The following is a 21,067-nucleotide window of genomic DNA, read 5'->3' on the forward strand; positions in this document are numbered from 1 at the left end:
GATTCTGTGCCAAATACCAAAATTCTGTCCACATCGTGTTGTCCACTATCAAATAGAAAAAATGTTCACCATTGTCAAGAAACATACTCATCAGAAATCACGTAACCATTTCTCTTTTGGGGAGCTGGGGGAATAGGAGGAGAAGCTTGATTCTTCTTTTGCCTCCAACTTCTAATATTGCATGATAAATTTGGGAAAGATGACATTGGAGAACAAGCTGTTGTATCTAAATTAACTAAAGAATCCATAATTAATGCTCTCAAAGACAGTTGTGAAGGACTAGCCACCTCTTTTATATTTGCCATAGCTTGGTAAACTTTTGGTTTTGAGGGGTGGGAGGGATGACTGTGCACACCGAAGAATTTGCAAACTGATAGGTTACCATTTTCTAGTACAGTACGCAGTCTCTCATTTCACACTTCCAGTAAGTTTTGTCACCATACTTCCTACCTGAAACCAAACTGTCAACCAGTTATTTTATCTTTTATGGCAAAATTGCCTTACATCCTATTACAGCTATGAGTCACTTGATGGGGATACATTCTGAGAAATGTGTCATTAGGTGATTTCGTTGTTGTGCGAACATCGTACAGTGTACTTACACAAACCTAGATGGTATAGCCTACTACACACCTAGGCTATATGGAACTAATTTTACGTGACCACCGTCGTATATGCAGTCCGTCATTGACTGAAACGTCATGCAGTGCATGACTGTAGTTATGTGGCAAAAATGCCTGTGGCAAAGATATCTATGGCAAAGATGCTTAAGGCGAAAATACTGGACATAGGCATGATCTTATATATAGAAAATCCTAAGGAATTCATAAGAAAATTATTAGAACTAATAAACAAGTTCAGCAAAGTTCCAGGATACAAGATCACTATACAAAATTTTTATAATTTTCAACTGCTAATTCCTCACCCCAAATACATTTACCTACATGGACATATATGCATGGAAGAATCCAGGGGAAAAAGGAATTCAGTGTCTGTTAATTACAGCAGAATTTAGCACATCTGTTGTTAGCCCGTACATTCAGATAACTGCATTCTTGAGTAGTTGTTATGTGCTAGACATCATACAGGTGCTTTATCTAGATTACTACATTAATGTGTTAACATATTAACACATGGTCACACCCAAAATTGTCATCTCCATTTCACGATTGGGAAAATTGAGATAGACAGTGGTTAAGGAACCTGGTCAGAGCCATATACCTAGAAATTAGCAAAGCCAGGATTATGTATTTTCTCTCCTCAGAAGCTAGCTGAATGGATTTCTTTGAAGAAGATAAAAAAGAGCACCAGACTGAGAGTTAGAATAACTGAGTCTTTCCTCTGGCTCTTCCACTAGCAAGCTGTGTGACCTTGGACAAACGATTTAACTTCTCGAAACCACTGTCCCCTCATCTGTAAAAAGAGGAAACTGCACTAAGGGATAGCTAAGCCTCCCAGCACACCTAATTCTCTCACACCCCTAATTCTATGCCTGATTTCTGAATTCCAAACTCCCCCTTTCCCAACCACGAGGGAAAGAAGAGGGCCAGGAGAGGACAGCCACTTACGTGACAGGACAAGAAATAGGAGATTCAGAAACAGGACCTCACGTCACTTGCACAAGCTGCTGCTTCAGCCAGTGATGAGTTTAGGTGAAAAGCATGGTTATAATTAGAGCAGCAGCCTGTCCTGAATGCTCCACCGGCCACCGTGAGCACAGCTGGATCTGCCGACTACACGCACAGAAGTCTGAGAGGCTGCTCTGGCCTTGAAAATGGTCCCTCTGAAAGGGATTTTCCTCCTTCCTCAAGGGAAAGAAAACCCATTGATATAAAACCCTACTTCCCTTCTGGCTTCCCCTGCTAGATGCCACTCCAGCAGAGACCAAGTGTTGATAAATGCAGGAGAAAGAAAAGATGGTAAGCTGAGCCCGGTCACATTGCCTCTTGTGATATAGTTTTATTTTTAACTTCGAAACACTTGAACTATTTCTGTTGAAGTTTTCTCTCCTTTCCCTGCCTCGTCAACAGAACTCTGTCTTCTGCTGCTGCTGAATGAACCCCCAGCCACCTTCTGCGATCTGCTTGCTCACAATCAAGGGACACAGGGGCAGCAGATGCTGACTCAGCCGTGCCATTAAGGTAAGCTTTTCAAACACGAGCAGGTGCACCAGGGGAACATTTGGAGTGGTGAACACGGAGACAGGCTGAGCTGCACTTCACCTTTTTGCTCTGAGCAAGACAAGAGGGTTGTCAAGCAAATTAAGTTATACGTGGAGGGAAAAGATTGGCGCTTTTATAGCCATATGTAATCTCCTGTTTTGAACCAAACATCTTAGAGCAAGAAGAGACTACCTGCTTTCTAACTTAGGTTCTTTCTTCAACAATCAACCAGACTGGTTGTATGACATCTCTAAAGTTGCACGGTGGTGATGGCAGATCAGGGTGCAGGGGGAGGAGATGGTGAGGAAATAGGCAGAAGACCCAGAACCCAGGATTTCTATTTTCTAAAGTCTAAATGCTGTGATCTTTTCACCAGTCAGCATTTGCAATGTTAATTGCAAGTCATTCTCAGGTACTTTAAATTCCATCCCCTGTGTCACACTACCGGTAAATGTGGCACAACCATACTTACCACATACACTATTTAAACTCTGCTGCAGAGTTTAAAACCTTTTTTCTCTAAAAATATCCCCTAAATATGGTTCTCTCTTCCTCGGTTCTCTTCAATCCAAAATACATCTGTGGAATAGAAGTGAAAGTATTTTACAAGTTGAAAAACTTATACAGGCTTTTGCATGCAAATCAAAAATTATTACAAGCTTGAAACTTGTACATCCAGAGGGACAAAGTAAGATGATTAAAGATACTTGAGGTATCAAAAGATTTAAAATATAGGTAGATCATTTCTAGATTTTGGAATAAATGCATAGTGTTGCATGCACAAACAAATTGGCAGAGATAAGGGAACTGTTTATTTTCTTGTTTTCCTCTGGGCCTCGCTTTAGTGTTATATAGTTCAAAGTTCAGCTAAGGACATCCTGGGAAGTGGCCTATGCAGCAAAAGAGATTCTGTACACTCTGAACTTTGCAGTGTACAGACTAATGCCACCAATGCCAAGTAAAAGGAGATCTACCCAGACACCCTAAGTCCTGGTTCCTTCCTGCCTGCCTCTGTAACCTCCAGACACATCCCATAACTCTACTATAGGTGTCTGGGTTATAATCATGCCTGTTTGCTGGGCACAGTCAAATGCACTGTGTATAATTGCCTAACTTCATTTAGTTTTGTCAGGGTTTCCATGGCACCAAGGTCTTCACGGTGTGTGCTGGGGTGCGGTCCTAGCAAGACTGGGGTGTGTTGGCCTAGGAGTGACCAAGCAGGCAGGCTGACTCACAGCTACCCCTAGATAATTCGGCCAGTTGGCACTTTCTTGCCCAATACAAAACAGTAATTTAAAACACTGATACTAATAATATAATTACGATATGAGCATTAACTAGCTAATTAAATGACTAGAAAGTTTAAAAGTAGAGAGATTTCTAGCATAAGTGGAGAATCGCACATGGCGAGGTTGAAGAGCTTTGGCGAAGGATGGCTATGTTTTTAGGGTATAGTGAAAGTGCGGAAATCATAGCCCGGAAGCCCAGGATTATGGAAGCAGATGTGGGAACTATCCTCAGCCAACAGGTGGTTTTAAAATCTCAAGAGGCAAAGGAACTACTTTAATATTTAACTTTATACATTTTCTTTCCCTGGAATTAAACATCTCCATAGCAGGGAAACAGGTTAGCAATGTATAATTAAGGTAACTAATTAATTGGTTGGTTAATAAGTTAAGAATTAAAGACTGTCTCTGATCTTTAACTTTTGACCTTGTCACTTCCCCTGAGGTTAAAGCTCAGGAATAAATAATTATTGCCGGGGCTAGCCACAGGAGGAGGTAAAATAGTTAGTGGCTGACATCATGTGAGGGGTACTGGGAAGGCCCCTTGCCTAAAAATATCGCCCTGACCTCACCCCTGTTTGCCTGCTACCTTTAAAATGATAGTAAAGAATGTTAAAGCTATTGTCTGTTAATCCCATTCTCTTTGCTTGAGTCAGTGATTTAAATATACCTGCTATCTGCCTTCTCATGACCTCGCTGGCCAGCAACACTTAGTCATCACCTCTCTTCTCTTTTGCCCTCGGTACCATTTAAGCTGCCGGAATGCCCTTGGCCACCACCACACAGGTAGCTCTGTGTGGCCCTGTGGTTTCTGCAGAGTCTCTCCACAAAACATCAAGGTCAAGTAGAAAAAAAGAAAAGCATATGATGAGAGCCAGAGACTCTTTTTCCATTCAGCTAAGGCTACATTAACCTAAAAAAATGGAAAACATTTATTTTTCTTCCTTAAAAAAAAAACCTAATTAGCGTACATCTGACATCATTACACTTTTCTCCTAAATCTGTTTCAAGTTGCTCTCACAGCTCTTTCAAAATGCTGCCTTCTTTAGGGTTCTATTCAGTTTCATTCAATTCAATCCTATTCAATAAATGTTGAATGAGTGCTGTGAGCGGTGTTGGCTGTACCCACTCTCTCAGTCCCTTAGAGGGGCATCCCCGCTCTTCCTTGGTATTCAAGTCAGAGCTCCTTTCCCCTCCTGAACACACTCCACTGGTCACAGCACCTCTACTCCATCCACACTCTTCATCAGACTCTCTCTCACCACTCACACATCACAGCAACTTCCCTCAGGTGGTACAGACTCCGGCAGCCAGCTGCCAAAGCGAAGCTGAGCCTCAGTGGACACCTTCCTTTTTTCTTAATGAACAGAATAATATATGTAAACAATACATGGGCCTAGGAAACAAAGACGCCCTTAGGTTGCCTTTGTGGTGTCTAAGAGCTCCTCCAGGCTTGGTGAAGTACTATTTGAATTCCTAAGAGTTAAGGAATAAATACTTTGTGGTGATTACAAGGGGCCAAAAAGGGGAGAAATTAGGGAAATTCACATTCTTAAAGGAGTGAGGTAAGGTTTTTTTTTTAATGGGCTTTGAAGATGATTAAGCTGGTAGTGGTATATAAGATACATTGGAGGGGCTGGCCCAGTGGCGCAGCAGTTAAGTTCGCAAGTTCCGCTTTGGCGGCCCGGGGTTCACTGGTTCAGATCCCGGGTGTGGACATGGCACTGCTTGGCAAGCCATGCTGTGGTAGGCGTCCCATATATAAAGTAGCGGAAGAAGGGCACGGATGTTAGCTCAGGGCCAGTCTTCCTCAGCAAAAAAAGAGAAGAAGAAGAAGAAGAAGAGGATTGGCAGTAGATGTTAGTTAAGAGCTAATCTTCCTCAAAAAAAAAAAAAAGATACATTGGAATGAGGAAGAACTGAAAATTGAAAGGCCAGCCAAGGGCTGTGGGAATGATGCAATAGGAAGAAATAAAAGCCTGGACAAGGGAGGTGACCATGAGAATGACCTTCCTGATAAAGGAAGGCTAACAACTGAGTGACTCATGTATTAGACACTTTCTCTACTTTATCTCATTTGATTCTCACACAATCCTGTGGGTTATTAGGAGCTCCATTTTATGGATGAATAAATTAGCTTTAGGGAGATTAAATAATTTGCCAAGAATTACTTAGCTAATACATGAGAGTGCTCATTAATTTACTTAATATTGAGGGTGTCAGGTAAGGCCTCTTTGTGGAAGTTAACACGTAAGCTGAAATTTTAATGGCAAGAAGGAGTCCATGATGCAGATGAGGAGCAAGGGGAGAATTTTGGTGAGAAGAGCAAGTACAAAGGCCCTACACAGGAATAAGCAGCAAGCCTGGAGCTAAGTGCTCAAGGGAGTGAGACGAGACAAAAGGGGCAAGGAGGGGACACTCATGCAGGGGCTTCTGGGCCAAGATAAGGACATCAGAGTTTATTCCTGTGATGGGAGTCCACTGGAGATTTTAAGCAGGGGAGTAACGACCTAATGTTAAAAGCTGTTAAAATCGCTCTTTCTGCTTGTGAATATGGGTTATGGGGCACAAGATGGGAGAAGTGAGGCTGCTACAAAGCTACGGCACCAGACCAGACGAGAGATGATGGTGCCTGGACCTGGCGGTGGTGGCAGAGATGGAAAGAGGTGGATAGCATTGCCTGCCGCCCTTTCAGACCTTCTCCAAGGCTTCCTACCTAACTGGGCAGTAGTTCCTTTGTGATTGAGAGTACACAATATCAAGCTTCTTCTAGCTCAGTGGTTCTCAAACTTGAGCTTACAACAGAATCGGCGGGCTTCAGGAGGTCTGATTCAGCAAGTCTGATTAGGTAGGGCCCGATAATTTACATTTCTAACCAGTTCCCATGGAATGCCAATGTTGTTGGTCTGGGTACCACGCGGTAACGACTACTGTTCTAGCTGACTTGCCTTTGCTTATTAACTTACTGCTATCTGAGCGGGCCACACAGCGCCACAAACCTACATCAGATAAAGTTTCTGCTCTCTTGCCAGGTTCTGAACTCTCCCCTCTTTCTTTAAAGAAATATCCATTCCTCAAACGCATGCACCTAGTCTTTCCATCTACTCATATTCCATTTAAACTGCCTCCAGTACATCCACTAAAAAAAAAATCAGTAAGGTCTTTGAACTGTTTAATTCTAAATTATATGATTTTGACTGCTGTCTCCTCTAGACAGGGAAACTTTAAAATTCATATTTCGAGGAAATTATTTTGGCCATAGACTTGGATGAGGTTCTTTTCTTTTTTTCCTCCCCAAAACCCCAGTACATAGCTGTAAATTCTAGTTGTAGGTCCTTCTAGTTCTTCTATGTGAGCCACTGCAACAGTGTGACTACTGACAGATGAGTGGTGTGATTCTGTGCTTGGGAACCAAACCCAGGGCACCAAAATGGAGCGTGCTAAACTTTAACCACTAGGCCATCAGGGCTGGCTCTGAGGTTCACTTTTAAGAGGATGGAATGTATTGCCTTTTCAGACAGGAAACAAGAATTTAGAGGTGAACACAGGGGCATAGAAACTGGAGGAGGAAATGACAGTTAGATAACCATACTCTGTTTCGGGCATAGAATTGCCAGTTTTTTCACAATGAAGAGTTTATATAATCTACATGCTTTGATTTAGTCTGTTTCACTTTAAATCTCAAAATTCATATTGCAGTGCAGATTTTTAACCCTAAAAAGCTTCCCTTTTTACATTTGTATTCCCTGAAATGCAAAGCCATGGGACCTGGGTATTCTTCTTGTTTCTACTCTTCAGATGGGGCATAGTATGGAATGTGGTCAAGAGGAGGACAAAAAAAAAATCATCATAGAGATGGAAGTGCTTCCTAACGAAGAGCATCTGGCTCCTCTACAACCCAAAAAGATTATACATATAGACACCTTTCTGTGCCCCATCTGGGGGAAGAGAGGCTCTCCCCTGATAGACTCAAGCCACGGGCCTGCATTCTCCCCAAATCTTGGGGATAGACCACATATGTCTCTGTGGGTCTCTGAGGAACCAGTGTGATAGAGCAAAGAGTACAGAATTTGAAGCCAGACAAACTTAGGTCTCTTTGTGCCTCAATATCCTTACCTGCAAACTGGAAACAGTAATATCCACCTCACATGGTTATTGGGAAAATTAAAGGACATATAATGTAAAACACGTTAGGCTCTAATATCTTATTTTCCTTCCTCTGTGACATCCAAAATACAGAGAAACCATTCAACCCAGGAAAGTCAGACAAACCCCATGGAGAATAAGGATCCAGTCACTCATTGCACTGGAACAGAAATTAGGAGAACAGGGCATCTTATGTCACAAGACAACCAATGATATATCTAATTTGATTAACTTGGAAACACCACTTGGCTCCAACCTAAGGTGATCAATCACCTGTTCAAGTTTGCCTGTGACTAAGAGGTTTCCTGTGACCTTGGACTTGCAGTGCGAAAACCAGGAGAGTCTCAGACAGACCAGGATGGTCAGTCACCCTGCTTACCCAGCAATAATTAGACTATCAAGAATTTTGGATTGTCCTTTATCTCATTGGGAACAATTTCCCCCAGATACACAACAAAAGGTTCAGATGTGATTTTTTTATGCCCTTAGGCTGTATTTGTCTTTCTCCTTCCCTCTACAGTCAAACTTCTCCAAAGTGTGGTCCTCACTCACTGTGTCTTTCTGCTCAGCATATGTCCTTTCTCAAAGTCACTCACCTGGTGTAGCTCCAGAGCCTGGCAGAAGATCTTTAAATAGCAGTATGAAAAAAACAACAACAGCATCTTTTTTGCCTGCATGAATTGTTTTCCTTTTCTCCTAAAGGGATATTTTCAAATAACTTCAAAGAGATGTTGAGCAATAAGGCTCCACCACAAATGTTTCCAGCTTCAATAACACTGTTGCTAAGAACCACACTTTCTAACGCTGAAGGGTAAGAAATGATTGGGCTTAAAGTTCGTCACCACTCTCGCTCCAGCAATACACATCCCTGCTACTGGGGCAGAGGTCTCACTACACACGTCTTTTATGAATAGAAAGCAGATGGTCACATTCTCCCAGCCAGGGCACAGGCCCTTCCAATGTTGGAGTGCGTGCTTAATAGCTTTCCCCTGCCCTCCAAGCAAACACCACATTTTGAATGGCCAAGGGTCCCACTGCACAGCTAAAATGCCACATTTGCTCTGGCAAGAGCTCTTTGGGGAACTGCCATGAGCAGTGGCCTCGTCTTCATTGTTCTTAACCTCACAGCAGCATTTGAGGCTATCGCTCACCCTTTCCTTTACATCTGGGCAACATAGTCCTGACTCTCTTAGCTTTCTGGTCTCTCCTTCTCTGGCTCTACTTCTTCCTAATGTCCCCAAAGTGATAATTCTCAGCTATGTACTTCACGGCTCAAATTTCTATTCTGTGTTCTCATCTCCCCAGTTATGGCTCCTCTCTCACTTTTAAGTGGCTAATTCCCAAGTCTGCATCTCTGTATTCTAACCCCTCGTCTTCCCATCCACATGATCTGTCACCACCTCAAGCAACTTGTGTTACACTTGTTGGACCCATCTTTCCTCCCAAAACAGTTCCCTCATCAGACCTCTATTTTTCTCAGAATTATACCCAATATTCTTTCTTCTTGGTTCAAATTCTTGGCATCTCCTTTGACTCTGCTTTTTCCCCCATCTCCAGCAAGAATCAAAAATGTTAACTTATTGCCCTTGTAATGTCTTCTATCTTTCTCATCTTGCCTATTTTTACTGTCATCAGTCTTAACTATTCAAGCCTCCATCACGTTCTCTACATAGCAGTTTCTAAGTCTAGGTCCTCCCATTCCATCCCTCCGCCACTACTAGTTAACACCCCAATTACAATGTTAAATCTTTCCTTATTGAGTACTAAATAATTCCAGATGCTTGAGCCTAATACTTAAGAATTTCCAAAATAAATCCACAACGGATGTTTTTCCCCCAGGAGTGATCTGGAATATGGCAGGAGCCTACCTGAATGTTGAATTGTATGTTCAAAGATCCAGTAGGTGGACTCTTACATCCAAAAGATGTGCTCCTTGCCCAATCCTATTCTGCTCCCTTTCAGTCCAACCCTCAGAGCCTTTCCATTCTGCTCAGCGCCCTCTCTGGCTTTAACACCTTGACTTATCTTCTACTGGGTCCTGAACCTGTTGATGCTCTGGCTTGCAGCTTCTCATCTATCTCCTGATTCAGGCAGACTATTAGGGGTATAGGGCACTCTGGTATGATCCCTCTTTCAACTCAGTAGTCTCAGTGCATAAGAATCTGATGGGGAATGTGTTAACAGTGTAAATTCCAGGACACACCCCTCACTCAGGTTTGGGGTGCAGCCAGTGTCCATCCATAGCAGTGTCGTTCAATAGAACTTTCCATGAAGTTGGAAATGTTCTATTCTGTTGTCTAATAGAGTAGCTAACAACCATATGTGGCTACTGAGCACTTGAAATGTAGCTAGTATGACTGAGGAACTGAATTATTAACTTTATTTCATTTTGATTAATTGAGCCACATGTGGCCAGTGGCTACCATACAGAACAGTGCACAGCTATAGATTTAACAAGCATCACAACTGCTTCTAATGAACTGTAGTGTTTAAGAACCACTTTAACAAGCAGCCAGGTGACCCTTATGCTCACTTCTTGGCACATAGCAGGTAATCAACAAATATTTGTTGAATGAATGGATGAACAAATGAATACATAAATGAACAACAATTTCTTTGAGATTTAAGGCTCTCTCTTCTGAAAAAGAAAAGTTGAGGGGGCTTTTCCATATTAAAAGAGGCTAAAAAGACTTACCAACCAAATGTAATAAACTGACCTTAAAGGGATCCTCATTCAAAAACTAAAAATAAAATAAAATAAAAGTATAGAAGATATTTTGGGGACAATTGGGGAAATTTGAATATAAACAGCATGTTACATAATATTAGAAAATTATTTTTAGTTTTCTGAGGTGAGATAATGTTACTGCAGTTACAAAGGAAAATGTCCTTATTCTTAGGAAATAGATGCTAAATTACTTATGGATGAAGTGTCATGATATCAGCAACTTATTTTCAAGTAGCTTGGCCAAAAATCTGTGCGTGTGTGTGTATTGAGAAAGAAAGAGAGAGAGAGAAAGCAAAAGTGGCAAAATGTTAATTGTCAAATCTTGGTAGAGTATATTTGGGTGTTCCATTACATATAGGAACACCTTCACCTTTCCTGTATATTTGAAATTTTTTAAAAGTTGGAGGAAAATTCACCCACAATGAATTGGCAAATCCTAAAGAAAAATAAAATAAAATTTAAAAAGACTGCATCTTCTGACTTTCAGATGCTAACCCCACCTGCACGCCACCCCACCCCATTCCAGAATAACAGTGCTGAAATTATACTACAAGTTCTCTAGACCAGGTATTGCAAACAGGGAACTACAGAGCCTATCTAGCCTGCACAGACATTTTCCTTGGCCCAAATAGAGGTTTTTCAAAAAAATTAAATTAGTTGCCAACATTTAAAATTCCAAGGATTTTTATCTTGATATATTATGTAATAAAATATTTTGCATTACAATGAAATATAAAACACCTGTTTGATAAGAACAACCATGTATAGATCACTTCCTACAAGACAAGTACTGTTCTTAGAGTTTCAGGTATGTTTAACTCATTTCCTCCTCACAACAGCACGATGAGACAAGGACTGCTATCAGCCTCCCTGTACAGATGGGGAAACTCATGGACAAAGAGGTTAAGGAACTTTCCCCAAGTCTCACAGCTACCGACTTGTAGTTCCAGGGTTGAATCCCATGCAGTCTGCCTTCTAACCACTGCACTGTACTACCACTCACAAAAATATGCATCCCCAGTTTCTCTGAAAAACCAGAAGATCTGGCAACACGTTCCCACATGGGACCAATAGATCAGAGCTGAGGAGCTGTATTCCCCTGAAGGCAGGGCATCTCCTCTTCTGCTTGCCCGAGTCCCCACTCAGCCTGCTTCTGGGGCCTCTGGGGTTGAGCCCTGCTTTAGCCACGGCACAGCTGAATACACCAGGGTGAATGACACGTGATAGATATTTCCCAGACACCTGTCCACTGCCCCAGACCAAGCTAGATATAAGGCTGACCTCTAAGTAGAGATGAAACCCCAGTGGGAGAGAAGGCCAGAAGGGTAATTTGGGCCAGATTGGAGGGAGGTTTGGAATGTCAGGATAATTGTTGGTGGACAATGGAGAAAAGCTACAGGAAGCATAAATTACACATCCCATGGCTGGTAAGATGCCCCATCTGAGGCCAGTGTGGTCAGTGAAAAGAACACGGGCTAGCGTGGCCTGGCTTGGAATCTGATTCCATCACTTAGCAGCTGTATAACCTTGGACAAGTCATTTAACTTCAGCTTCCATCTCCTTGGCTATAAAACGGAGGCAATGGCATTTACCTCCAGGGTGGTGGAAGGAATTAAGTGAGAGAGCATGTGAAGTCTCTTCGGTCCCTGCTAATTGAGATAACCAAAATTCTTTTCTTACTAATCATTGATGTACATACTTTCCTATTTTTCCCTAGAATTACAAAGCACGAAGAAACTGGGAAGCTATGGTAAGTACCAGAGGCTTACTGGATCTTCACCTTTCAGAGTTCCGGTTCTGGCTTCATTTAGCCTAAAGCCCAAGCAGCTGGCAGACTTGTCCTTATGGTTTGATGGTATTTATTGGCTTTTTGCCAAACCAGAGATGCTAGAGAAGAACCTAGAAGAAATTGACACGGAGAAGGGGGAAAGCAGAGAGCTGAGAAAGATTTGTAAGGAAAGGTTTTTAGTAAAACTTCAAAAATGAAAAAGCAAAAAATGCAGCAATAATCTAAATGGCTAACAATTCCTTCAATCAGCAAATATTGTTGAGTACCCACAGTGGTCCAGGACCTGTCACAGGTGCTGGGGCTGCAGATGTGAACACAACCAGACATGGCCCCCGTCCTCCTAGCACACCCCTTGGTGGTAGTTGGTTAAATGAACGACAGCACACTCATTCTGGAATGTTACACTGCCATTATGAAGCAAGTTTGCAAAGAATAACTAATGATACAGTCCAGTCTCACGTAATAATAGCAAGTTAAAAAGCAGGCTGCAAAATTGTATGCATAGGATTAACTATGTAATATAAATCACCCATAATCCACAACTCAAAAACAACAATTATCAACACTGTAGTCCATTACATTCAACTTTTTTTTCTATTCTAACCATGTCTACTACATACATAGAATAAAACTATTGAAAAATAAAGAAAAGAGTTGATGTTATTTCTGGATTGTGGGACTATGAGTGATTTTTGCTTTCTTCACTATGATTTTCTGTATTTTCCAAGGTTCCTATAATAAGCATGTACAGACAGGAAATAAGTCAGTTAAAACATGGTCACAGACATACATAAAGCTTCTCTTCCAGCAGTCATTTGTTTTCTCTTTCCCCCTCCTCTGGTGTCTCCAGGGCAGGACACGCAGGCCTCCACCAGGGCAGCACAGGCATTGTGAGAGATGCTTCAACCGTCACTGCCATGTTCCTGTGGAGCCCAATGTCTCCTGCCTGGTGATAAACTGCCACCTGTCCTGTGGCGCTACCTTCCACATGTGCAAAGAGGCAGAACATGAGCTTCTCTGTCCCTTAGAGCAGGTTCCGTGTCTCAACTCTGAATATGGCTGCCCCCTTTCCATGTCCCGCCACAAGCTGGCCAAGCACCTGCAAGTGTGCCCCGCCAGTGTGGTCTGCTGCTCCATGGAGTGGAACCGCTGGCCAAACGTGGACTCTGAAACAACCCTTCATGAGAACATCATGAAAGAGACCCCCAGTGAGGAGTGTTTGGACACAGCCCTGGCCCTCCAGGACCAGAAGGTCCTTTTCAGATCTCTGAAAATGGTAGAACTTTTCCCAGAAACCAGAGAGCCCACTGAAGAGGAACCTATTATGAATGGTGAAGCCAGTTGGGAGGAAATGGGAGGAGCAGTGGGTGGAGCAGATGCCAGGTTGGTATCAAACGACTCTCTGTCAGCAACTAACGGAGAGATGGTAGAGCTGAGTCAAGAAGAACGAGAGGTGTTAGCCAAAACCAAAGAAGGGATGGACCTGGCCAAGTTTGACAAGTGGGAAAATATGTTCAGCAAAGAGCATGCAGCTTCTGCTTTAACAGACTCATCAACGAGCTGTGAGAGCAAGAGCAGGAAAGGCCCAGGGAAAGAACAGATTTCCAATGGCAATAACATGGTAAAAGAAGATACTGCCAATGAGAAAGAACCGCAGGAAAACCAGAAGCAGCAGGACTCTCATGGAGCCATGGAAACGACAGGGCTTGCCCCTTGGCAGGATGGTGTTCTGGAAAGACTGAAAACGGCTGTGGATGCAAAGGACTATAATATGTATCTGGTGCACAATGGGAGGATGCTTATTCACTTTGGTCAGATGGCTGCTTGTACACCTAAGGAAAGAGACTTTGTTTATGGCAATCTGGAAGCTCAGGAAGTGAAGACTGTTTACACCTTCAAAGTTCCTGTGAGCTACTGTGGGAAGCGGGCTCGCCTTGGAGATGCCATGTTGAGTTGTAGGCCAGGTGAACACAAGGCAGTAGATACTTCAGATTTGGGGATCACTGTGGAGGACCTGCCCAAATCAGATCTCATCAAGACCACCCTCCTGTGTGCTTTGGAAAGAGAACTCAAAGGTCATGTCATCTCTGAATCCAGGAGCATTGACGGGCTGTTTATGGATTTTGCTACACAGACATACAATTTTGAGCCGGAACAGTTTTCCTCTGGGACGGTGCTGGCTGACCTCCTAACCACTGCCGAACCGGGTGGGCTCCATGTGGAGCTCCACAGTGAGTCTGTGACCAGGAGGCACAACAAGAGCAGCTCTGCCTTCACTTTCACTTGCAACAAATTCTTCAGGAGGGATGAATTCCCCCTACACTTCAAGAACGTCCACACAGACATTCAGTCATGTCTCAACGGCTGGTTCCAGCATCGATGCCCCCTCGCCTACTTGGGATGTACATTTATTCAAAACCATTTCCGTCCCCCAGGGCAAAAGGCAAAAGTCATCTATAGTCAGGAGCTGAAGACCTTTGCCATCAAGCCGGAGGTTGCTTCAGAGCTCAGTGAGGGAAAGAAGAACAACCACCTCTCAAGCCATGGAGGAAAAAACCAGAATTCTCTAACCAGCCTGCCCCTGGAGGTTTTGCAGTACATTGCTGGGTTCTTGGACAGCATCAGCCTGTCCCAGCTCTCCCAGGTGTCTGTGCTGATGAGGAATATCTGTGCCACTTTGTTACAAGAGAGGGGGATGGTCCTCCTGCAGTGGAAGAAGAAAAGATATTCCCATGGAGGCACCTCCTGGAAAGTCCACAGAGAGGCAAGTAAACACTCATTCATTCAACAAATATTTATTAAGAGCCTCGTACGTGCCAAGCACTGTTCTAGGCACTAAGATTGTACTAGGCTACTGGGAATAAGACATAGTCCCTGAACTCAAGGAGATTACTCTAGTAGGGGAGATAGACCCATAAACTATACATGACAATACAGATAGCAGTGCCTGTTTATCCATATGTATGTGTGCTGGATATCTTCTGTTTGCTCACATGATCCATTCTCCAACCTTCTCTACTGTGATCTGTCCCCCAGGAGGCTGAGTTCTACAGATGGCCTTAACCAGCTCCCTTGCCCTCCAGCTTCCAGTTGGGCTAATCTAATGGGAGTGTCATTGGGAGATGGGAGGGAGGGAGAAGGGTGAGGTTGACATATCTATTCTTCTGGCTTCCTCCCTGCATCATTCTCCCTCCGTGACACTTTGCACTGGCTTTTCTCTCCGCTGAAGGTGGCTCTATCAGTATTCACACAATTACTCATTCTGTATTCCAATGACCTCCGTTCTTCTTCACTTTCAGGCCCAGGGCAGTAATATTCTAGATTGTTGCTAGCCCAGGTGCTATACTACATCTTGTGTCTTTCCTACACCCTCCCCGCACATTTACATATCATTCCTTTTTAAAATTCTCTTCAAATTACCCAGTTTAAGTGTGCCATCTGTTTCCTGCCTGGATTCTGATTGACATAGTATGCCAACAAATTCTCCTCAGTCCCATGTCAACTAATTTTTTTTAAATGGGTTTTGTCTTTATTAAAGGCATTTTGAAATTCTAAAATAATTTGATCCACTGATTTCCCCTAGTTCAAAGCCTATTTAATTTTTCAAATGACTCTGCTGTATAAATCAAAGAATCTTTCCCTTTGGAAAAACCTTGTTCCTTTTCCTTAGTCAGGTTATGGTTGTTTATCTATATTATAACTTCTATCAGCTTGTACCACACAGAAGTGAGACTCCTAATTCATCGTGTCCAAGGTGCTCTTAGCATCCAGTCTCATGGTAAATTTGTGGGTAATATAAACCACAAATTTATGATGGCCATTTAGGTCAATAATTCCATAATCTCACTGTTGACTTTTTTCCCAATATGTGGGTATATGTAAACTGGCGTTGGGAAGTTAGAGTTGTTCGCATCTATTTTTATTGGTTATGTCTAAAACATCTTGTGTATTTTCCATTATTTATTCCCTGAGCAGTCTCCTCAACAAAGAATTATGAGACTCTCCCTCATGTATCCATGCCTGCATCCACGTGTTAAATAGACACTGACTGCCGGCTAACCACTTGTTAGGGATAAACATGAGTGAAACCAAGACCGTGCCCTGGGAAACTGCATAGTCTGGAACAGCTTCATATCTTCCGCTGTAAAATCAGATGTAAATAATTTAATTTTCATACTAGAAATTCCATTATTTTTTGGCTCACTTTGGTCCCCAATTCAGTGATTGGTGACCACTCTTAACTATCATTTGGGACAAACTAATTTCCTTGCAGAAAGGAAGAAAGAGAATTTTGTTGGAGTTGAAGGATGCTCGTATTAAAATGGCTTTTTAAAGTAAAAAGGGAAATAGTTCCAAGATCTCAGGAAATACTTTTCTTACATAAGAACAATGACAGGAAACTAAGGGTGAAGTGGTCAAGTTGAAAAGGTATCAGATTATGCCCACCCTTGTAGCCAAATTTTAAAACTAGTGACTTTGCCACCATATCCTAGGCGGAAAGGCCAGAGGGAATTTGAGTAACAGACTCCTAGAGTTTTCCTGAGGTTTCTGTTCTAGTAAGACTCTTATTAGTTAGAATGATTCTAGTTTCAAGCAATAGAAAACCAACTTAAAATGGCATAAACAAAAAAGGTAATTTATTGACCCATATAACTAGAAAGTTCAAAGTAATGGCTACAGGTAAGGCTTGATCTAGAAGCTCAAAATGCCCCCAAATTACCTTTTTCTTTCTATTTCTTATCTCTACTTCTTCACTAGTGGTTCCATTCTTTCTCCCTTGGTGGTCCCTGATGGCTGCCTGCAACTCCTAAGGCAGCAACTTCCCAGTTCAAGTACAGAGGGAAAAAGAGAATCTGCTTCTTGACATCTCAAACAAAATTTCGGGAGTAGAGTCTCATTGCCACTAATTGTCCTGATTTGAACGATGTGTCTATTCTAGAACTAATCACTATTGCTGGGGATAGGAGATGAATGTGTGTCAATACGCAGATGGTGTTAGTCATGCCCACACAACTACCTGGCTGGCTGGGAAGATTACCAATTGGAAGGGGGAACTAGGAAATGGATGCTTCAGAAGGAACTAACAAATGTCCACAGCAGCCACAAAATTCTCTCTGGAAGCAAAGAACAGAAAAACAGAAAGGCCTTTCCTTATACTATTCAAATAAAGCTAGCCTGAGGGTATTGCCCCAATGTTGACGTCTGAGCTTCTATCTTTCCTAACAGATCTGGCAGTTCAGCAGCCTGTTCTCCAAAATCAAGAGCTGGGAGTTTAATGAAGTTGCTTCCATGTCTGAGCACCTGAAGGCCTGTCCTTTCAACATTGTAGAGCACAAGACTGACCCGATTCTTTTGACCAGCATGTGTCAGCCCCGCGAGCAGGCCCGAGAGAGCTTAGTCACCACCTTTAGAGCCAGAGCACGAGGCAGACACGCCTACTAAAGATTCAGATGCCGCCGTTCTTGGTTCCCCCTCAGAGTTTCTAACACTAGGACGGAGTGTGATTTTGGGAACTTTCCTCTATAAACTGCATATGTGCTTACCTGGGTGTATTGCAACACGCGATGTCCTTCAAAACCTGAGCAGTTGCACAAGGGCTAAGAATTTCCTAAGCCGTGGCTTGTACAATTGCTATAGTGCCTTATTGATAACTTTTTTTTTCTAAAATAAATCAGTTTGAGGAGAAGATAAATAACTTGAGGCTATTTGGAAGATGAGCCCAAGTGCTTAGGAGAAGAGAGAGCAGTGAAATCCCATAACCAGCACAGGCCTGTGCTTTTGTGGAGAGCTTTTCAGTTTACAGCACTTTCAAATTTATGGGGCAGGAAATGCAGGGATGGGGACTGAGGTGCCTCCCAGGGCACCCAGCATGAAGGGCACACAGTTTGAAGGTTGTGGAGCGGGGGTTTTCTTGACAGTCAAGTCCAGGGCTTCCTTTAGTCGCCCCACTGCCTCTAAAATAGTCCAGACACAGCCCGAAAGAATAGAGATCTTGGCTGCGCACAGCAGCCTTGAAGATACCACAGGCCAAAGGATGAGAGGCAGAAATGAGGACACAGAGTTTGTTGTGTAGAATCTTGGCAACGCATAGAAGGACTGCCTTGAAAAATGAAGAAGAGTCCGAAGGAGACCCTATATTTTTGGAGAAAATTAGGACAAAAATCCACAAGCCTACTTTTAAGCATTTAATAATGACTTAAGAGTCCAGGTCCTTTTCTTCTGAAAATTATATTCTTGGTCTGGGTTAGGGAGAGCATAGGCATATCCCAGCACCACCCTAGGCTATCTGAAATGACCACAAGACACTAACACCAACTCAGTGTTATGCCAGAACCCACAGGGTAGCCCAAGGAGGCCACACATTTAGCAAAGTTCAGACAAGGCCCACTGTAGTTCCTGTGGCACGAGTCGCCATGTCCTGGAGACCACTTGAGTACCCCGTGGGGGATCTTGGGAAGACAGACATACGAACATAGTGGCTCCCTGTAATTGCTCCTGCTTATTCCTGGTCACTACTCCAGTCTATCGAAAATGGGTGATACTGCTTTTTGGTAACAAACAGTGAATACTCATGAGAACAAAAGTAAAATAACAATACACAATAGGAAATAGTATCCCCTAAAGGAGGGTTTCTGGGAACTAATGACACTTTGAGCTGGATAATTCCTTGTCGTAAGGGCCTGTCCTGTGTGTTATAGGATATTTAGCAGCATCCTTGGCCTCTATCCAATAGATACCAGTAGCACCCCTACTGCTGTAGCAACCAAAAATGTCTCCAGACATTGCTAACTACCCACTGGGAGCAAAATCGCTCCCAGTTGAGAAGCACTGCTCTAAAGGATGACATACCAGTGGCAGAAAGTTAGGATCAGCTTTTTAGTACAGCAAAATCTTATCTCGCGGGGTTATCTACAATGGTTACGATTTCATGCAGCTCTTCTTTATTTACTAAATAGATTTTAGACACATGGTGATTTTAAGTTGGGAACCAGATGGAGCTGATTTGTTTGATGTGGCTTCATGTCCTTGGGTCATGTGCAAAAGTACATCCTTTCAGCTCTCTCCAAGTGTAGCTGGAGCCAGGAAAGTTGAGCTATTTATCTTGTGTTTATCTCTCTCTCTCGCCTTAAGTGGTGCCATTTTCCCGGCAGTCCTAGCTGTCCTCAGGCAGGTGAGAAAGAAGAGAAAAGGAAGACAGCATTGTGGGGAAGCAGAGAACAAAGACCTTAGCCCACAAAAAAGTCTAGTCAATCTGGATGCTTGTTATTGCCTGGGTCTCTCTGAACATGGTCCAGAGCTGGTGTAGATGGAGTAGACGACACCTCTGAGAAGAGTTAAGAAGGCATTAGAGCAAGTCACAGAGTAGAAATTTGCTCATCTTTTCATTATTATGTGCCGCTTGGTACTATTTGGTAATGTGACTCTATTTTTCCTAATCCTTACTGTTTGGTTTATATTTTACATTTGTATATAAGGCACCATTTTCTAAAAATATAACGAGTGTGAGCTAAGATTTTATTCAGTGAAGATGAGTAACTGGAAACAACCAAACACTGAAGTTGGGGAAGAGGAAGAGTTCGCCAGGTGTCAGTTTCATGTGTTTTGAATCTAATCCCTCCTGTATGGAGAAAGAAAACCCCTAAAGTCCACTCTGGGTTTCTTATTTTACTAGAAAAAGAGAGAAAGGGGAGCTGTAGACCAAGGGAGATGAGAATCAAGGGCTACTGTTAGATGGATGAGAAGAACAGAGAAAGGCAGAGCACAGACGGCTTTTCCTTCACAGTCTGGGCAGCCCAGGCTCGGGAGAGCAGTCAGGAGAGTGCTGCAACGCTCAGTGGGCTGCACACGTCCAGTCACACTTGCCTTTCCCAGTGGCTGCCTTCAGAGCAATATTGAATTGATCAACATCCTCAAACGTGTTTGATAAGATATCGAATTATATATGTTGCGGTAAACCAGAATACTACAGATGTCCACTGGTCTTCCCACAAGCACATTTCATGGTGAAAGGGCAGTGGGAGCAAAGGGAAGCCTTTTAGAGAGACTGTGGATTAGACAGAAGAGGATTTGATTAGTGAGATGAGGCTGTATTGGGCAGTATGAGCAGCAAGCATTATCTGACAGAGGCAAGACAGCTAGAAATGGCTTCAGATTAAGAAGCAGCTGAGGGGAATGAAAAAGGACCGTGTACTCAGGAATAGGAGCCTGGATGGGGAGATGTCTCTGAGCAGAGCTCTTGATGAGTATCAGCACCAGGAAAGTCAGTCTAGAGAAGAGATCAGCTGAATACAGAGGGTGAGGTCTGTGGAACCGAGGCAGAAAGGACCTTGCTACCTTAATAGCATAGGGATCTGGAAAGGAAGTTTCTGTCTTATAATGAAGGGAAAAGTGATAATCAACGTGGGACTTGGAGATGTACTAGGGAAATCATGTAAAAGTCTGATCTATGTGTGATGTCAAATCAAACTGAAGTGAAGAATGAGATTGTGTATATCTACGGTCACTTACCTCTGTATACTGGAAATCCCAATGTATCTATAAGTGGAAATAAAAGCCGCTTTGCACTCTGGAAGGCTAACTGGGTGACTCTTGTAAGTTAGCTCTAAAGACAGATTTGTGATTCACTGGCATAGAAGTCATTGTGAAAACAGAGGAGGGTATATCTTAAAGAAAAGCCAGGGCACAAGCCTGAGGAATGCAGTGGTCTAGGCAGGTGGGCAGCTCACCATTTTATGAAGTCCTAGAGCAACTATGGATCTCACTTGATCCCACTGTCTTCTCCATCACTGAAAGCTAGACCCAACTTCAGACACAGGTTACAGTACAGACTTCTATGTCCTATGAACCAAAGATCCCTTACACCAAATCTCTGACTTTTGTTTAGATTTTATTTGATTTTTCCTAGAATCTCCTATCTCAGACCTTGCTGAGCCCAAAGGGCTGGGGCTGGAATAAA

At 42.9% G+C, this 21,067-nt stretch overlaps 1 protein-coding gene across 1 annotated transcript; it reads left to right on the top strand.

Moving 5' to 3' along the window:
* The first annotated feature begins 1,677 nt into the window (after window positions 1-1,677).
* Window positions 1,678-20,680, top strand: FBXO40 (F-box protein 40). The gene is made up of 5 exons (XM_046659906.1): window positions 1,678-1,919; window positions 2,031-2,141; window positions 12,040-12,072; window positions 12,962-14,875; window positions 17,338-20,680. Exons 3-5 carry the CDS (start codon window positions 12,070-12,072, stop codon window positions 17,551-17,553), a joined length of 2,133 nt encoding a protein of 710 aa, XP_046515862.1. The 5' UTR covers window positions 1,678-1,919; window positions 2,031-2,141; window positions 12,040-12,069; the 3' UTR covers window positions 17,554-20,680.
* The last annotated feature ends 387 nt before the right edge of the window (window positions 20,681-21,067 follow it).

The sequence above is a fragment of the Equus quagga genome, chromosome 4 (genome assembly GCF_021613505.1).
Source record: "Equus quagga isolate Etosha38 chromosome 4, UCLA_HA_Equagga_1.0, whole genome shotgun sequence".
Taxonomy (NCBI): Eukaryota; Metazoa; Chordata; class Mammalia; order Perissodactyla; family Equidae; genus Equus; species Equus quagga.